General features: G+C 49.3%; 1 protein-coding gene across 2 annotated transcripts in view; it reads right to left on the bottom strand.

Annotated features, from left to right (window-relative positions):
* Positions 1–12,524: 12,524 nt before the first annotated feature.
* The window catches only part of LOC121302983 (gamma-glutamyl hydrolase), a 30,469-nt gene continuing 24,600 nt past the window's right edge, over positions 12,525–18,393 (bottom strand). For both annotated transcript variants that reach the window (XM_041233360.1, XM_041233359.1), the window contains exon 9: positions 12,525–13,008. In XM_041233360.1, coding sequence (XP_041089294.1) covers positions 12,955–13,008 — 54 coding nt within the window. In that variant the 3' untranslated portion in view covers positions 12,525–12,954. The remainder of the gene's footprint in view (positions 13,009–18,393) is intronic.

The following is an 18,393-nucleotide window of genomic DNA, read 5'->3' on the forward strand; positions in this document are numbered from 1 at the left end:
AAAGATGTTGGCGAGTGGCCACCAGCGCCGCTAGAGAAATCCCCGACGTCTGATCTAACTCCTCCATCAGGTCAGTCATCATTCCCGTCACCGCCTGAAGCTCCCCATATTCTGTCTCCATTGCCCGATCCTGCAGCCTCACCGCTAGCTACGACTGGTAGATCACCAATATGGACATTGCATTTGATACTCTTGTTGACAATGCCGCTGATGCATATGCCTTTTTAAGCATGGTGTCAATAGTCCTGCATGGCTTAAATGGGCAGGTAGGGTCTTTGTCCCCTGTGGTGAAGGTGGATCCTTGCACCAGCACCGTGACCGTGTCCCCGATGGGAGGGAACGTGCCCAGGCCAGCTTCTTGGGCTCCGGCGCTGTGCAGCAGGGTCTCCGCTGTTCTGGAGTCTGTGGCAGCAGTTGCACGCTGCATCAGGGCTCGGAATGCCTCCCTTTGAGAAGTATACTGTATGGCGACCCCTGCTGTGGTCTGCCCAACTGAAGTGGTGGGGTCGGACACTTCCGACTTCAATACCACAAACAACAGCTCACCAGGGCTTGGGGGTCTAGGCGGGGCCAGGGATGGAGAGCGGGAGTGGGGAAACTGGGGCTGCCTGGTAGTAGGGGGCAGTCTACCCAGAGACTGCAACAGGGTCTCCAGCATGGTCTGCTGGGCTCTCACGGTCTGAGCCAGCTCCTTGAAGCGACGCTCAACCGAGCTTTGGCGTCTCTCTGGCGACTCAGAGTGGGAGCGCCTGCGCCTACGAGGGGAAGGAGAGCGGTACCTCCGCAGGGATCGCCTGCCTCCTGGTAAATGTCCTCTTGAGCGGTGTCCACCATCAAATCAACAGTACGAAGGTCGCTCTTGAAATCAGGACTTAAAGGATGTGTTGCAGTAAGAATACCTCTGTTAAGAAAGGGAAACAAGACTAAAAGGCTAAAATATGCACAAGAACACAAAAGTTGAACTATGGAACAATGGTCAAAGGTGCTTTGGACTGTTGATTTAATGGACAACAACACCTGTGCCTTCTACCAGTTCTGTTTTCAATTCAATGCTTGTCTTCTTTCTATTCCTTAAGGATATTATCTTCAAGTATCGCTCATCCTTGTTAGACAGCTTTTTGAGTCTTCCAGTCCTGGGTTTGTCAATTACAGATGATGTTTCTCTACTTGTTGATTACACTATGTAACACAATTTTTGTTCCTGGGTAGTAAGTGTTATTTCCTAATTGCTTATGCCGCAAAAGTATAGAAAATGGCTATTATTCCCCACAAACTTTGCTTTTGTGACCAGGACAGTGATATTTCAAAATATCACTATTTCCAATGGGAAAATGGGCAAATGTGTGTCTTTTTGTTCACATAAAGTATAAATCTTTTGCAGTCATTTTTGTATTACTTTAGTATAAATACATGTTAATTTGGATTCATATGTTGTTTTTTTCTGACTATGTGAACGAAAAGACACGCATTTGCCCATTTTCCCATTGGAAATAGTGATATTTTGAAATATCACTGTCCTGGTCACAAAAGCAAAGTTTGTGGGGAATAATAGCCATTTTCTATACTTTTGAGGCATAAGCAATTAGGAAATAACACTTACTACCCAGGAACAAAAAAAAAAAAAAAAAAATGATACACGTGCAGTGCTGTTATGCTTCGGAAACCACACCTTGAAAATTAAGTAGTGATGTGAACGATTTCACTCGATGTGTTTCCTTGTTTGTGCAAGTCAAAGTTGTTATAATAGTACAACAAACTAGTGGAGGCTTTCAGTAAATTGTTGATGCTCATAATGCAACAGAGTAGAAAAATGCAACATGTCTAAGACTTTTGCACAGAGAGTGTGTACATATGGGCCGAATGGCCTCCTCTAGTAAACTTTCTGATACTTATGTTCTTATAACGTGTTATATTCGGAAACCACACCTTGATATATATGTGAACGATTTCACTCGATGTGTTTCCTTGTTTGTGCAAGTCAAAGTTGTTATAATAGTAGAAAACATTTTTTTTTGACTTCAACAGGGGGGGAAGGGGGGCCCCCCCCCCCCCCCCCTTGTTTGTTTTTTTTTTTTTTTTCAGAAATTGTTTGAACGAGTTGAAATGTCAGTTGTCATCTTGAATTTTCAGATTCTTTATGTGTTTCTCTATGTTATAATAGTAACCATATATTGTATGATATATCATAATATGATCAGTAGAACAATGCAATATGTTCAGTATATATATATATATATATATATATATATATATACAGTGGCTTGCGAAAGTATTGACCCCCTTTGGCATTTTTCCTATTTTGTTGCCTTACAACCTGGAATTAAAATTGATTTTTTGGGGGTTTGTATCATTTGATTTACACAACATGCCTACCACTTTGAAGAGGCAAAATATTTTTTATTGTGAAACAAAAAAGAAATAAGACAAAAAAACAGAAAACTTGAGCGTGCATAACTATTCACCCACCCCTCAATGTCAATACTTTGTAGAGCCACCTTTTGCAGCAATTACAACTGCAAGTCTCTTGGGGTATGTATCTATAAGCTTGGCACATCTAACCACTGGGATTTTTGCCTATTCTTCAAGGCAAAACTGCACCAGCTCCTTCAAGTTGGATGGGTTCCGTTGGTGTACAGCAATCTTTAAGTCATACCACAGATTCTCAATTGGATTGAGGTCTGGACTTTGACTAGGCCATTCCAAGACATTTAAATGTTTCCCTTTAAACCACTCGAGTGTTGCTTTAGCAGTATGCTTAGGGTCATTGTCCTGCTGGAAGGAGAACCTCCGTCCCAGTCTCAAATCTCTGCAAGACTGAAACAGGTTTCCCTCAAGAATTTCCCTGTATTTAGCACCATCCATAATTCCTTCAATTCTGACCAGTTTCCCAGTCCCTGCCGATGAAAAACATCCCCACAGCATGATGCTGCCACCACCATGCTTCACTGTGGGGATGGTATTCTCGGGGTGATGAGAGGTGTTGGGTTTTCCTTGATGGCCAAAAGGCTCAATTTTAGTCTCATCTGACCAGAGTACCTTCTTCCATATGTTTGCTTATTTTTTTCTTTAAGCAATGTGTTTGCTTTTTTTTTTCTGGCCACTCTTCCGTAACCCAGCTCTGTGGAGTGCACGGCTTAAAGTGGTCCTATGGACAGATACTCCAATCTCCGCTGTGGAGCTTTGCAGCTCCTTCAGGGTTATCTTTGGTCTCTTTGTTGCCTCTCTGATTAATGCCCTCCTTGCCTGGTCCGTGAGTTTTGGTGGGCGGCCCTCTCTTGCCAGGTTTGTTGTGGTGCCATATTCTTTCCATTTTTTAATAATGGCTTTAATGGTGCTTCGTGGGATGTTCAAAGTTTCGGATATTTTTTTATAACCCAACCCTGATCTGTACTTCTCCACAACTTTGTCCCTGACCTGTTTGGAGAGCTCCTTGGTTTTCATGGTGCCGCTTGCTTGGTGGTGCCCCTTGCTTAGTGGTCTTGCAGATTCTGGGACCTTTCAGAACAGGTGTATATATACTGAGATCATGTGAGTGTGTGTGTGTTACGGTCAGCAGTCAATGTATAAAATAACCAAGGAGATGGTAGTTGTAATGCTACAGCATTTGAGGTGAATTCGGAAATAAAGTAACGTAAAAAAAAATCATATTTCTGTAAGTTGTTTTAAGTACGGTACTGTACGTAGATAAATTAACTTCACTGCATCCCTTATTGCATTAGCAGCAGTAGCAACAGCAGCAGTAGTAGTTAATCAATTGCAACGAACTTGCAGAGTGGGTACAGAGCTGAGTACTAAGTTGCGTACCAGCTAGTACGGTACTATCTCAGGATCACCCCAGCTGTGTACTAACTTAATACCAATTGCAACGAAAAAACAAGTGGAACAAAATTGGGGACCAGCTGGTCCTCAGCTTTAGTACGGTACTAAGGATTGTGGTTTGTTTTGTTGTGCTTCCAAACAGGAACTGAACAGGGCCGGGGCTCAAAATCTTTTTTTTTTTTTTTTTAATGAAATCTAATGTAATGCTTTGTATTTATTTATTTTTTTCTGCTGTCTTTATTTGAGCCGCTGATCCTCGACACTAAGGACAGACACGCTGTGGTTTTTGTGGATTTTTGTGGTCAATGTGGCTATTTGGCCAGTGGGGGTCACTCATTACATATTTCCCCTGCTTTAGAGAAAGCTTGTCCTGAAGCATAGAGCAGCATATATCTGAACTCAGCAATGAAACCACACATCCCATGTGAGTCGTGCCACTAGTTGGGTGCCATTTGTAATGCTTTTTAAATTATTTTTGAATTATATTTTTTATTTTCTCTGCAGTCTGGATTTGAACTACTGGCCAGACACGCTAAAGTTTCAATAAAGGGGAATGCACAGCAACAGAGACAGAGTTAAACAACGACAGGAAATACAGAGGGGGAAGGGAACACAATTACAAACAACGGGAATGACATAAGACACACATAGCACGTAAACACACATACACAGCAGGTACAGTACAACACAAATGCACAGATCGTTACACACTGCCCTACCCTTGTCCTCATCTGCCAGGCTGGGTCTTCGGTTAGGGGCACCTGTTTAACCCCTCTGGGCTTCTGTAAGGGGCTGCCCATTTAACCCCCTGCCTACTCCCAAAACCTGAGTGAATTTTGCCCCATCATGGCTCCTTTACCAAGAGTGGCGGTGGTGTGGTGCACGCAGCAGGGGCAATACCTACAGTAGCAACACTGGCGGTGTTGTGGGACCCTCTGGAGCTTTCAGCGGACAGCTTAGCAGCGTTGGCGCGGGACCCTCTGGCACATGTAGCGGGGAGTGGGAGCCTCAGGCGGTGGCTCTGTGCAGTCAGGAGGCGGCTCTGTGCAGTCAGGCGGCAGTGTTGGGTAGTCAGGCAGCGGCTCTGTGCAGTCAGGAGGCGGCTCTGTGCAGTCAGGAGGCGGCTCTGTGCAGTCAGGAGGCGGCTCTGTGCAGTCAGGCGGCAGTGTTGGGTAGTCAGGCGGCGGCTCTGTGCAGTCAGGAGGCGGCTCTGTGCAGTCAGGCGGCAGTGTTGGGTAGTCAGGCAGCGGCTCTGTGCAGCCAGGAGGCGGCTCTGTGCAGTCAGGAGGCGGCTCTGTGCAGTCAGGAGGCGGCTCTGTGCAGTCAGGAGGCTGCTCTGTGCAGTCAGGCGGCAGTGTTGGGTAGTCATGCGGCGGCTCTGTGCAGTCAGGAGGCGGCTCTGTGTAGTGCAGGCGGCAGGCTCTGTGCAGTCAGGAGGCGGCTCTGTGCAGTCAGGAGGCTGCTCTGTGCAGTCAGGAGGCATGTTGGGTAGTCAGGAGGCGGCTCTGTGCAGTCAGGAGGCGGCTCTGTGCAGTCAGGCAGTGGTGTTGGGTAGTCAGGTGGCGGCTCTGTGCAGTCAGGAGGCGGCTCTGTGCAGTCAGGCGGCAGTCTTGGGTAGTCAGGAGGCGGCTCTGTGCAGTCAGGCGGCACCTGTTTCAGGAGGCGGCTCTGTGCAGTCAGGGGGCTGCTCTGTGCAGTCAGGCGGCGGCTCTGTGCAGTCAGGCGGCTGCTCTGTGTAGTCAGGAGGCGGCTCTGTGCAGTCAGGAGGCTGCTCTGTGCAGTCAGGAGGCGGCTCTGTGTAGTCAGGCAGCAGTGTTGGGCAGTCAGGCGGCGGCTCTGTGCAGTCAGGGGCTGTCACAACACCATGTAGTAGTCACACGTGACGCTAGTGTTGGGTCAGTACTCGCCGAGACAAATCAGCCACCCGTCACAACCCATCAGTCCTCTCGCCCAGACAAGTCAGTCTTCGCTTTCTCTGTGCAGTCAGGGGGCGGCAATACCTACAGTCAGGCAACGGTGTTGGGTAGTCAGGGGAGGCTCTGGGCAGTCAGGAGGCGGCTCTGTGCAGTCAGGAGGCGGCTCTGTGCAGTCAGGAGGCGGCTCTGTGCAGTCATGCAGCAGTGTTGGGTAGTCAGGAGGCGGCTCTGTGCAGTCAGGAGGCGGCTCTGTGCAGTCAGGAGGCGGCTCTGTGCAGTCAGGAGGCTGCTCTGTGCAGTCAGGAGGCGGCTCTGTGCAGTCAGGAGGCGGCTCTGTGCAGTCAGGCGGCGGTGTTGGGTAGTCAGGAGGCGGCTCTGTGCAGTCAGGAGGCGGCTCTGTGCAGTCAGGCGGCAGTGTTGGGTAGTCAGGAGGCGGCTCTGTGCAGTCAGGAGGCTGCTCTGTGCAGTCAGGAGGCGGCTCTGTGCAGTCAGGCTCGGGCAGTACACAACCGTATTCAGACTCCGTTCTATGCACGTAAGGACTCCGCGCTAGACAGTCAGGAGGTGGCACTGACCCAGACTAAGCGCATCCGTTGGGTACAGTCACGGAGCGGTTCTAGGCAGTCAGGAGTCGGCTATGTGCACAACAAACCCGTCAGTCCCTTAGTCGCCGACGAGGGGTCAGCAATCAGGAGAAGGATCTGTGCAGTCCTCTCGGGCCGTGTTGCTCTAGTCAGCCGGCGGATCTCAGATAGTCCTCCAGAGGAGACTACCCGTGCAGTTCCGACGCGGCTCGACACGTCAGTCAGCCGATCAGGGTTGGGTATAGTCCCGCGGCTCTGGCACGTCAAGCTCGCGGGGCTCCCATCAGTCAGCACCGAGTGTGGTCAGTCCGGACGACGGCACATCAGATCGCAGCCAGGCACAACAACGGTTGGGTCCTTGTCAGGCGGTGGCAGCCTCCGCGAGACACGTCAGGCAGGTCACCTTGCCTCAGTCAGGACCGAGACAGCAGGTCCTGGGACACATCAGTTCAGCGAGGCAACCCATAGTCCTGTAACATTCAGGAGGCGCCGAGACATGGGAGTCCCAGCGCCCGTGTTACGTTAGTCAGGCGGTCAGTCCCATAAGTCCGCCACCGAGACAACCAGTCAGGATCTCCGAAGAGCAGGTCAGGCCAGGGCCGAGTGTTGTCATGTAGCAGAGGCGGCTCTGTGTAGTCAGGCGGCAGTGTTGGGTAGTCAGGAGGCGGCTCTGTGCAGTCAGGGGGCGGCTCTGTGCAGTCAGGCGGCGGTGTTGGGTAGTCAGGAGGCGGCTCTGTGCAGTCAGGAGGCGGCTCTGTGCAGTCAGGAGGCGGCTCTGTGCAGTCAGGAGGCGGCTCTGTGCAGTCAGGAGGCGGCTCTGTGCAGTCAGGCGGCGGTGTTGGGTAGTCAGGAGGCGGCTCTGTGCAGTCCATCCGCCAAATACGTAGGCCTCGCCGAGACACCGTCAGTCCTCCACCGAGACACGGCATCCTTCGCCGAGACACCGTTTAGTTAGGCGGCGGTGTTGGGTAGTCAGGAGGCGGCTCTGTGCAGTCAGGGGGCGGCTCTGTGCAGTCAGGCGGCAGTGTTGGGTAGTCAGGCGGCGGCTCTGTGCAGTCAGGAGGCGGCTCTGTGCAGTCAGGCGGCGGTGTTGTGCAGTCAGGAGGCGGCTCTGTGCAGTCAGGGGGCGGCTCTGTGCAGTCAGGCAGCAGTGTTGGGTAGTCAGGAGGCGGCTCTGTGCAGTCAGGAGGCGGCTCTGTGCAGTCAGGCGGCAGGTGGCGGCTCTGTGCAGTCAGGAGGCGGCTCTGTGCAGTCAGGGGGCGGCTCTGTGCAGTCAGGCGGCGGTGTTGGGTAGTCAGGAGGCGGCTCTGTGCAGTCAGGGGGCGGCTCTGTGCAGTCAGGCGGCGGTGTTGGGTAGTCAGGAGGCGGCTCTGTGCAGTCAGGAGGCGGCTCTGTGCAGTCAGGAGGCGGCTCTGTGCAGTCAGGAGGCGGCTCTGTGCAGTCAGGAGGCGGCTCTGTGCAGTCAGGAGGCGGCTCTGTGCAGTCAGGTGGCGGCGTTGGGTAGTCAGGAGGCGGCTCTGTGCAGTCAGGAGGCGGCTCTGTGCAGTCAGGAGGCTGCTCTGTGCAGTCAGGAGGCGGCTCTGTGCAGTCAGGAGGCAGCTCTGTGCAGTCAGGAGGCGGCTCTGTGCAGTCAGGAGGCTGCTCTGTGCAGTCAGGAGGCGGCTCTGTGCAGTCAGGAGGCGGCTCTGTGCAGTCAGGAGGCGGCTCTGTGCAGTCAGGAGGCGGCTCTGTGCAGTCAGGTGGCGGCTCTGTGCAGTCAGGCGGCGGCTCTGTGCAGTCAGGAGGCGGCTCTGTGCAGTCAGGCGGCGGTGTTGGGTAGTCAGGAGGCGGCTCTGTGCAGTCAGGGGGCGGCTCTGTGCAGTCAGGCGGCGGCTCTGTGCAGTCAGGAGGCGGCTCTGTGCAGTCAGGAGGCTGCTCTGTGCAGTCAGGCGGCGGCTCTGTGCAGTCAGGAGGCGGCTCTGTGCAGTCAGGAGGCGGCTCTGTGCAGTCAGGAGGCGGCTCTGTGCAGTCAGGAGGCGGCAGTGCAGTCAGTTGGCAGTGTCAGGTGGCGGTTCTGTGCAGTCAGGAGGCGGCTCTGTGCAGTCAGGAGGCGGCTCTGTGCAGTCAGGAGGCGGCTCTGTGCAGTCAGGCGGCAGTGTTGGGTAGTCAGGAGGCGGCTCTGTGCAGTCAGGAGGCGGCTCTGTGCAGTCAGGAGGCGGCTCTGTGCAGTCAGGAGGCGGCTCTGTGCAGTCAGGAGGCAGCTCTGTGCAGTCAGGAGGCGGCTCTGTGCAGTCAGGCGGCAGTGTTGGGTAGTCAGGCGGCGGCTCTGTGCAGTCAGGAGGCGGCTCTGTGCAGTCAGGCGGCAGTGTTGGGTAGTCAGGAGGCGGCTCTGTGCAGTCAGGAGGCGGCTCTGTGCAGTCAGGCGGCAGGCTCTGTGCAGTCAGGCGGCGGCTCTGTGCAGTCAGGAGGCGGCTCTGTGCAGTCAGGAGGCGGCTCTGTGCAGTCAGGAGGCGGCTCTGTGCAGTCAGGAGGCGGCTCTGTGCAGTCAGGAGGCGGCTCTGTGCAGTCAGGCGGCAGTGTTGGGTAGTCAGGAGGCGGCTCTGTGCAGTCAGGAGGCGGCTCTGTGCAGTCAGGCGGCGGTGTTGGGTAGTCAGGAGGCGGCTCTGTGCAGTCAGGAGGCGGCTCTGTGTAGTCAGGCGGCGGCTCTGTGCAGTCAGGAGGCGGCTCTGTGCAGTCAGGAGGCGGCTCTGTGCAGTCAGGAGGCGGCTCTGTGCAGTCAGGAGGCGGCTCTGTGCAGTCAGGAGGCGGCTCTGTGCAGTCAGGAGGCGGCTCTGTGCAGTCAGGCGGCGGTGTTGTGCAGTCAGGAGGCGGCTCTGTGCAGTCAGGCGGCAGTGCTGGGTAGTCAGGAGGCGGCTCTGTGCAGTCAGGAGGCGGCTCTGTGCAGTCAGGCGGCGGCTCTGTGCAGTCAGGCGGCAGAGTCCGCCATTGTCAAACCACTCAGTCCACAGTCACACCCATCAGTCAGTCCTCCGGCCGAGACAGGAGGCGGCGTAAGTCCGGCCGTCACATCCATAGTCCGCCGACGCCGACACGGCACTGGCAGTAGACACGATCAGTCCTCATCCGCCGAACCGACACGTCAGTCTCGCAGTTCACAACCCATCAGTCCGCCTACGAGACACGTCCAGTCCCTACGCCGAGACACAGCAGTCCTCCGTCACAATCCAATCAGTCCTACGCCGAGGAGGGCCAAGCTGAGACAGTCAGGCGCAGACCATTGGGTACCCGCCAAGATTACGTCAGTCCTCACCGCCGAGACTACCGTCAAGTCCTCCGCCGAGACACGTCAGTCCGCCCGTCCAACCATCAGTCCTCCCCACCATACAGACAGGCGGCGTTTTAGTGGTCAGCGCCGTCCAACATCAGTCTCGCGAGCCACGGGAATCAGTACCCGCCAGAGACACAGTCAGTCAGTCGTCCCAACCAGTCACAATAGGCCGCTCAGTCCTCGCCAAGATACGTCAGTATGTACAGAGACGGCTTCAGGAGGCGGCTCTGTGCAGTCAGGCGGCGGTGTTGGGTAGTCAGGAGGCGGCTCTGTGCAGTCAGGAGGCGGCTCTGTGCAGTCAGGCGGCAGTGTTGGGTAGTCAGGCGGCGGCTCTGTGCAGTCAGGAGGCGGCTCTGTGCAGTCAGGAGGCGGCTCTGTGCAGTCAGGAGGCGGCTCTGTGCAGTCAGGCGGCGGCGCTGTGCAGTCAGGAGGCGGCTCTGTGCAGTCAGGAGGCGGCTCTGTGCAGTCAGGAGGCGGCTCTGTGCAGTCAGGAGGCGGCTCTGTGCAGTCAGGAGGCGGCTCTGTGCAGTCAGGCGGCAGTGTTGGGTAGTCAGGAGGCGGCTCTGTGCAGTCAGGAGGCGGCTCTGTGCAGTCAGGAGGCGGCTCTGTGCAGTCAGGCGGCGGCTCTGTGCAGTCAGGCGGCGGCTCTGTGCAGTCAGGAGGCGGCTCTGTGCAGTCAGGCGGCAGCTCTGTGCAGTCAGGAGGCGGCTCTGTGCAGTCAGGAGGCGGCTCTGTGCAGGCGGCAGTGTTGGGTAGTCAGAGGCGGCTCTGTGCAGTCAGGAGGCGGCTCTGTGCAGTCAGGAGGCGGCTCTGTGCAGTCAGGCGGCAGTGTTGGGTAGTCAGGAGGCGGCTCTGTGCAGTCAGGCGGCGGCTCTGTGCAGTCAGGAGGCGGCTCTGTCAGGAGGCGGCTGTGCAGTCAGGGGGCGGCTCTGTGCAGTCAGGCGGCGGCTCTGGGCAGTCAGGAGGCGGCTCTGTGCAGTCAGGAGGCGGCTCTGTGCAGTCAGGAGGCGGCTCTGTGCAGTCAGGAGGCGGCTCTGTGCAGTCAGGCGGCGGCTCTGTGCAGTCAGGCGGCAGTGTTGGGTAGTCAGGAGGCGGCTCTGTGCAGTCAGGAGGCGGCTCTGTGCAGTCAGGAGGCGGCTCTGTGCAGTCAGGAGGCGGCTCTGTGCAGTCAGGAGGCGGCTCTGTGCAGTCAGGAGGCGGCTCTGTGCAGTCAGGAGGCGGCTCTGTGCAGTCAGGCGGCGGCTCTGGGCAGTCAGGAGGCGGCTCTGTGCAGTCAGGCGGCGGCTCTGTGCAGTCAGGAGGCGGCTCTGGGCAGTCAGGAGGCGGCTCTGTGCAGTCAGGAGGCGGCTCTGTGCAGTCAGGAGGCGGCTCTGTGCAGTCAGGAGGCGGCTCTGTGCAGTCAGGAGGCGGCTCTGTGCAGTCAGGAGGCGGCTCTGTGCAGTCAGGAGGCGGCTCTGTGCAGTCAGGAGGCGGCTCTGTGCAGTCAGGAGGCGGCTCTGTGCAGTCAGGAGGCGGCTCTGTGCAGTCAGGAGGCGGCTCTGTGCAGTCAGGAGGCGGCTCTGTGCAGTCAGGAGGCGGCTCTGTGCAGTCAGGAGGCGGCTCTGTGCAGTCAGGAGGCGGCTCTGTGCAGTCAGGAGGCGGCTCTGTGCAGTCAGGCAGCAGTGCTGGGTAGTCAGGCGGCGGCTCTGTGCAGTCAGGCGGCGGCTCTGTGCAGTCAGGCGGCGGCTCTGTGCAGTCAGGAGGCGGCTCTGTGCAGTCAGGCGGCGGCTCTGTGCAGTCAGGAGGTGACTCGGTGCAGTCAGGCGGCGGCTCTGTGCAGTCAGGCTGCGACTCTCTGCAGTGCGGCGGCAGTGTTGGGTAGTCAGGCGGCGGCTCTGTGCAGTCAGGCGGCAGCGCTGGGCAGTCAGGTGGCGGTTCTGTGCAGTCAGGCAGTGGTGCTGGGTAGTCAGGTGGTGGTTCTATGCAGTCAGGCGGTGGTGCTGGGTAGTCAGGTGGTGGCTCCGGGCAGTTATATCGCAGTTATATCAGATATATCGCAGTGCTGGAGTTGGCACCCCATTTTTACTGTATAATTGAGTATGCCTTAGTTGTAATATATATAGGGACTTTCGTACTGCGCATCACAAACAATAAAACACAAAACAATTAAAAACAAACATTAATATCATACTGTTATCATATACACACGTATTGTACAATAACACAAAGCAAATTAATTATCTACTTGCTGAAGCGGTTTTAATTTTAGCCAACGAGGTGTTCACGTGTGGCAGCAATGCACTAGCAAAAGCCACAAGACAGTGAAGTCAGTTCCCTAGCAACAAGCCTGCTATGTTATTGTTGGAAAAAGATTATTTCAATGCAGTGAGAAACAAGAGGAAGACTCATGAAATTAACTGGAGACTGAAGATGAGAAGCAGTTACCCCCCGCTGTACAAATTAAAATGGTGTGCTGTTTTATATATATATATATATATATATATATATATATAGGACTTCCCCCCCCCTTATATAAGGACTGGACTTATTCAGGCCCCTTATTTCAGGTTCGTGCCCCTATAGAAACATGACCAAGAGATTTCAACTTGATTTTCAGCGCTTTATGCGCACTTTTATTATATAAAACAAAAGTAAACAAACAAAAACCTAGCTCTTATGAGCACTTACTAAACATAAGCAGGTCCCTGACTAATTTGCAAGACAGCTAAGATTTTGACCTGACATACACAACATCTAAACACTTTTACACAAACGTATGTAAATCAAACGTAGGTTTAAGCTACACAGTACACCCCCCCTCACATATAACACATCCAGTCTCACTCTTCACACAGCAGCAGCCTCGAGCAGACTGCTCTCCTTAAATATTGCCTGTTGGCTCTAATTTACAATAATGAGCCAATGCTGCAACAATAAAACAATTAACAAATAAATGGTACAATTAAACAATACAATTAATTAAACAAAAACAATCAGCTTGGCCGGGAGGCTTTTAACCCACCTCCCTGCTCTGGCTCTGTTACAATATATATAAATTCAATTTTTCAAGAAAGCTGTGAGCTAAATAAATGCTTTACTTAATCTCATCCTTTTACATCCAGTGTCTAATTTAAAAAATGTTTTTTAATACCACAGAAACCTGCACAGTGCACACAAGGCAGGAACAGTAAGTATTGGGCTTGTCATATTAGACACACACTATGCAACACTTTCAGGTCCTGTTGGAGTTGGAGGGTAATTGGGTGTCACTGCTTCCAGGAACCCTAGAAGAAGTAGATCTGCATGTAACCGGAGATATTTCCTACGTATAGCGGAGAGTAGTTGTATATCAGAGCAGCATCTTCTTCTTCAGCACTTGAGAAGTGGTGGGAACTCCTCCGAGCTGCAAGAAAAGACATCTGTGTGAAACAGATACTGAAAATGAGAAATTTCCCTAGCTTGTAATGCAAGTCAATTCACGTGCCATGCTATCTACAAGATCTGTTTTAGAAAAACTGTGAGAGAGTTGTATGCAACTATTCGGCAACAATCAGGTTTCTTTATAGAACTGATTTTCAAACTGGGGTACGCAAGCTCTCATCAGGGGGTACGTGAGAAAAATCCTGCAATGGCGGACAACACATTTTTACCACATTGTAGTACTTTGTGACTTAGAAATCAAATCAACAATGCTGAATCCTTTAAAATAAAACCACAGCCGTACTGGTGTACATTCCATTCTGTTGGGGGAGGTTAACTCTATGAATCCAGCTGGATGCAGGCAGCGAGTGAGCATTTGTTTGAAGAAATGCATGACTTTTGTTGACAATTTCTTTATTTTAATTGCTTTTGTTGCTCAGAAGCATAACCTTTAATTTGAGCGCACATATGGCTGACTTGCATATTTCAATAGCAAGGCGGTGGTGACTGCAGTCTGTGGGCTAAAAAAACCCCAAAACACTCAGATTGTCATTGTGTGATGTTGCTTCTTTTAAAAATTTGTAGTATTTACTAGGTAAGTTTACTCTCTGGAGTTTGAATGTCCAGTGTTAGCAGTTTAATCAGTTCAGTGTTTTAACTACCTTTACATTTTTAAATAACCATATTATTGAGTTGAGCAGGCAGCTGGGTCTTCCTACTTACACAGTGAAATCAATCACTTGTTCTGTACTGGAGCTGGAGCGACACGACTGTTATCTTTACTTGCAATGCTTTTATGTGTTTTTTCATTATTAATTAATTGGTTGAATAACATATTTGTCGTGTGAGTGCATTACCTTACGACATTCTCTGTCTCTGTGGTGTGAAGACTTGCCCATACATTGTACCGAGTCAAGAATTTAACACTTGCCTGTTTGGGTCTATAAATCTAACAGCGTTAAAAAAGTAAGCAGCAGCTGTTTGAAGTGAGGTGGCTGTGCTGGATCCTACCTGCAGTATTGATTTAACTTGGCCAAGAGAAATACTTTTGTCTGCTCTGACGTTCACGTTTGTTTTCTGAAAGCTGTTGTTTGTTTGACATTCTGTTTAGCAGCCTCTGTAGTAGCCTCTCGTTTGATGTGTGATTCTGAAGCTAAATAGCGATCGATCGTAATTTCTCCAGTTAAATTACAAGATGTAAAACAATTTATCTCAATCTGTATGTAAAGTTTCTTTGGGAAATGTCTTGACACCATCCTTAGCTGAAATATACTTTGCTTTTTTTTTTTTTTTGCTTCGTCGTCCATTTTTGGTATTTGACCTCCAATGCTGAAAACTAGATTTTAGCAACCTAAATCAAAATAGCAATGCAACACTGACTTTCTTCCACCTCCTACTCTACAGTACAGGTCACAGAATGGCCGGTACAGACGCACTGACAGATAGGCTGATTAAAACATTGTAAACATGTAAAGTAGACATGAAAGTTAACCACTTTTAAATGATATTCGTCTAAAGGACAGTTTTTGTTGTCCCCCCCACCCCCAAATTGCAGTGCACACAGGACGGCGAAAAATATAAAACGCTACCTACAGAATTAAGATACAGTTTGCATCACTTGCGGAGTGAAGGAGTTCATTTAAATCAGGTTTCTTTTTTTCGCTATATTAGTCTGAAATGCATTAGCCCCTGAAAGACTCAATTTCCCCTCAATTTCCAGACTTTTTCGAGATTCTCGAAAAACTACTCACTTCTAAATCTTTTGTAGTCATTTTTGTATTACTTTAGTATAAATACATGTTAATTTGGATTCATATGTTGTTTTTTTCTGTCTTTATGTGAACGAAAAGACACACATTTGCCCGTTTTCCCATTGGAAATGGTGATATTTTTAAATATCACTGTCCTGGTCACAAAAGCAAAGTTTGTGGGGAATAATAGCCATTTTCTATACTTTTGAGGCATAAGCAATTAGGAAATAACTCTTACTACCCAGGAACCAAAAAAAAAAAAAAAAAAAAAAAAAAAAAAAAAAATTGTTACATGGTGTTATTACCCTATCTCAGATGGTGGTACGCGGTAGACTAGATTATTTAGAAGGGGGTACGGGGCCCAAAAAGTTTGAAAACCACTGCTTTAGGGATGTTAGTTCTCATCTAATTAACTAAAAATTTACAGCTGGTTTCATAGACCCCAATTAGTACTAGCCTTGTACTTCCTTTCCTGAAGTAACAGTAGGGAGTCCATGATGCTAATGAACTACCTTATTAAACATGTTTTAATTTACAGAGATAAAAAATCTCAGTTAACTGCCGTTTTTCCGCTTTTACTCAGTCCCCTTGGGCTACTGATGTGATCAATGCAGATCCGGGGCAAAAAAATTCCAGATGTTTTTTTAAGCTATTAACACATTTATGACAGTTGGTGTAAAGTGTTTTTGCTAAATTATTAGATAAATCGATCTCACCAAAGTAACAGAAAAAAACCTGAAAAATGAGGCCTTGTTTTTACATTACGACCCCATTGCACAGGTGCTTGCAGACAGCTGTCTTGGGAAGTTGTTATTTCATTGGTCCGCAAACAAGTACAGTACTGTGAATTAAACAGAGCAGAACCAACAACAAGAGAATGAAAGGAACAACATCCAGGACCCCATTGACAGTGGTGACCAGACAGCAAAAAGAAGGGAGGTCATGATTGTTGGGGACTCCATATTGAGAAACACAGCAAGTTCAGTTCGCAGTTTGGACCCCCTTACTACAACAGTGTGCTGCCTTCCGGGAGCCTCGGTCAAGCACATCACTGAAAACGTGGACAGGCTCCTAGAACGAACAGGAGACGACCCGGTAGTAGTCGTCCACATCGGTACAAACAACATTGGAAGAGACAGACCAAAATCCCTGCAAAACAAATTCAGAGAGCTAGGAAGGAAATTAAAAGAGAAAACCAAAACTGTGGTATTTTCTGGTATACTACCCGCACCTTGCAAAGGACCATATGGACAGCTGGAAATAATAAATCAAAACGAATGGTTGAAGACGTGGTGCACACGGGAAGGCTTCACCTATCTTGATCATTGGACCACTTTCTACAACGAGGACTATCTGTATAGACGGGATGGACTGCATTTAAATAACAAGGGAACTAGTCTACTTGGAGAAAAGATCCTCGAGCAGGTTCGGAAGCATTTAAACTAGAAAGGAAGGGGGGAGAAATCAACAAAAAAACAGAAGGGAGACCGCATCAAAACAAGAACAACAACTCAGGTAAGACAACCATTAAATGTATTTATCTAAATGCTAGAAGTATCAGAAACAAAATTCTAGAACTTGAAGCTACTGCACTAACAGGTAACTATGATGTGATAGGTGTTACAGAAACGTGGTTATCTGAGAGTGATGGGGACGAATATTAATATTTGTGGGTATACACTGTATAGGAAAGACAGGCAGGACAGAAGAGGAGGAGGGGTAGCGCTATACATAAGAAACAGTCTTGAAGCCCAGGTGTTAAACCTGGACAAAGAAAATAAAACCGAATCAATATGGGTCAGAATAACAGACAAAAATTCAAAAGGCATAATAATAGGAGCATGCTATAGACCGCCAGATTCAGACGGTGAGCACAATAATCTGTTATACAATGACATTAGAAATGTGTGTAGCAAAGGAGAAGCCATACTAATGGGGGATTTCAACTTCCCCCAAATAAAATGGGAAAACCCGGTGGGTAGCGCGAAGGATGAAATAGAAATGGTGGAAATGACAAATGACTGCTTCCTAACACAATTTGTCAAGGCACCCACTAGAGGGGAGGCATGCCTTGATTTAGTCTTTTCAAATAACGAAGACAGAATAACTAAAACAGAGGTCAGAGAACCACTGGCAAACTCAGACCACAACATGGTCTCATTTGAAGTGTTTTTTAAAACCTCAAAAGTAAAGACTAAAGCTAAGGTTTACAATTTTAGAAAAGCAAACTATGAAGGCATGAAACAGAGACTAACAGAAGTAGATTGGAGTAAAATAGAGAAAACACCCACAGAAGAAGGATGGTTGTTCTTCAAAAACGTAGTACTAGAGGCGCAAAACAATTATATCCCTAAAGTAGACAAATCTAAATGTAAAAACTAAATTGCCAAAATGGTTTAATAGATCAATTAAAAAAAATATTCAGCGAAAAAAGGCACTTTACAGAGCATTAAAAAAGGACCAAAAAGAAAGTACACAGAAAGAGTACACAGAACTGCAAATGCAAGTCAAAAAGGAAGTTAGAAAGGCCAAGAGAGAAATAGAAATGAACATTGCTAAGGGAGCTAAAACCAATTCCAAAATGTTTTTCCAATATTACAACAGCAAGAGAACATTCAAAGAGGAGATTAAATGTTTAAGAGATACAAATGGCAAAATCGTAGAGGAAGAAAAAAAAAATAGCAAATATGTTAAATGATTACTTTTCACAAGTTTTTACAAAGGAAGATACTGACAACATGCCCCACATGTCATCCAGTTCCTATCCAGTTTTAAATAACTTTAGCATAACTGAGGCAGAAGTGTTAAAGGGACTAGGAGCTCTTAAAATAAACAAATCCCCTGGGCCGGATGAGATCCTCCCAGTAGTACTCAAAGAAATGAAAGAAGTAATTTACAAACCGCTAACCAAGATCATGCAACAGTCTCTTGACACAGGGGTGGTACCGACAGACTGGAAAATTGCAAACGTAATACCGATCCACAAAAAGGGAAACAAAACTGAACCAGGTAACTACAGACCAGTAAGCCTGACTTCTATTATATGCAAACTTATGGAAACTATAATAAGATCCAAAATGGAAAATTACCTATATGGTAACAGGGTACTGGGAGACAGTCAACATGGTTTTAGGAAAGGGAGATCGTGCCTAACTAACTTGCTTGATTTTTTTTGAGGATGCAACATCGATAATGGATAATTGCAAAGCATATGACATGGTTTATTTAGATTTCCAGAAAGCTTTTGACAAAGTCCCGCACAAAAGATTAATTCTCAAACTGAACGCAGTTGGGATTCAAGGAAACACATGTACATGGATTAGGGAGTGGTTAACTTGTAGAAAACAGAAAGTACTGATTAGAGGAAAAAACCTCAGAATGGAGTGTGGTAACCAGCGGTGTACCACAGGGATCAGTATTAGGTCCTCTGCTATTCCTAATCTACATTAATGATTTAGATTCTGGTATAGTAAGCAAACTTGTTAAATTTGCAGACGACACAAAAGTAGGAGGAGTGGCAAACACTGTTGCAGCAGCAAAGGTCATTCAAAATGATCTAGACAAGATTCAGAACTGGGCAGATACATGGCAAATGACATTTAATAGAGAAAAGTGTA

This window comes from Polyodon spathula, chromosome 31 (assembly GCF_017654505.1).
Source record: "Polyodon spathula isolate WHYD16114869_AA chromosome 31, ASM1765450v1, whole genome shotgun sequence".
Classification (NCBI taxonomy): domain Eukaryota; kingdom Metazoa; phylum Chordata; class Actinopteri; order Acipenseriformes; family Polyodontidae; genus Polyodon; species Polyodon spathula.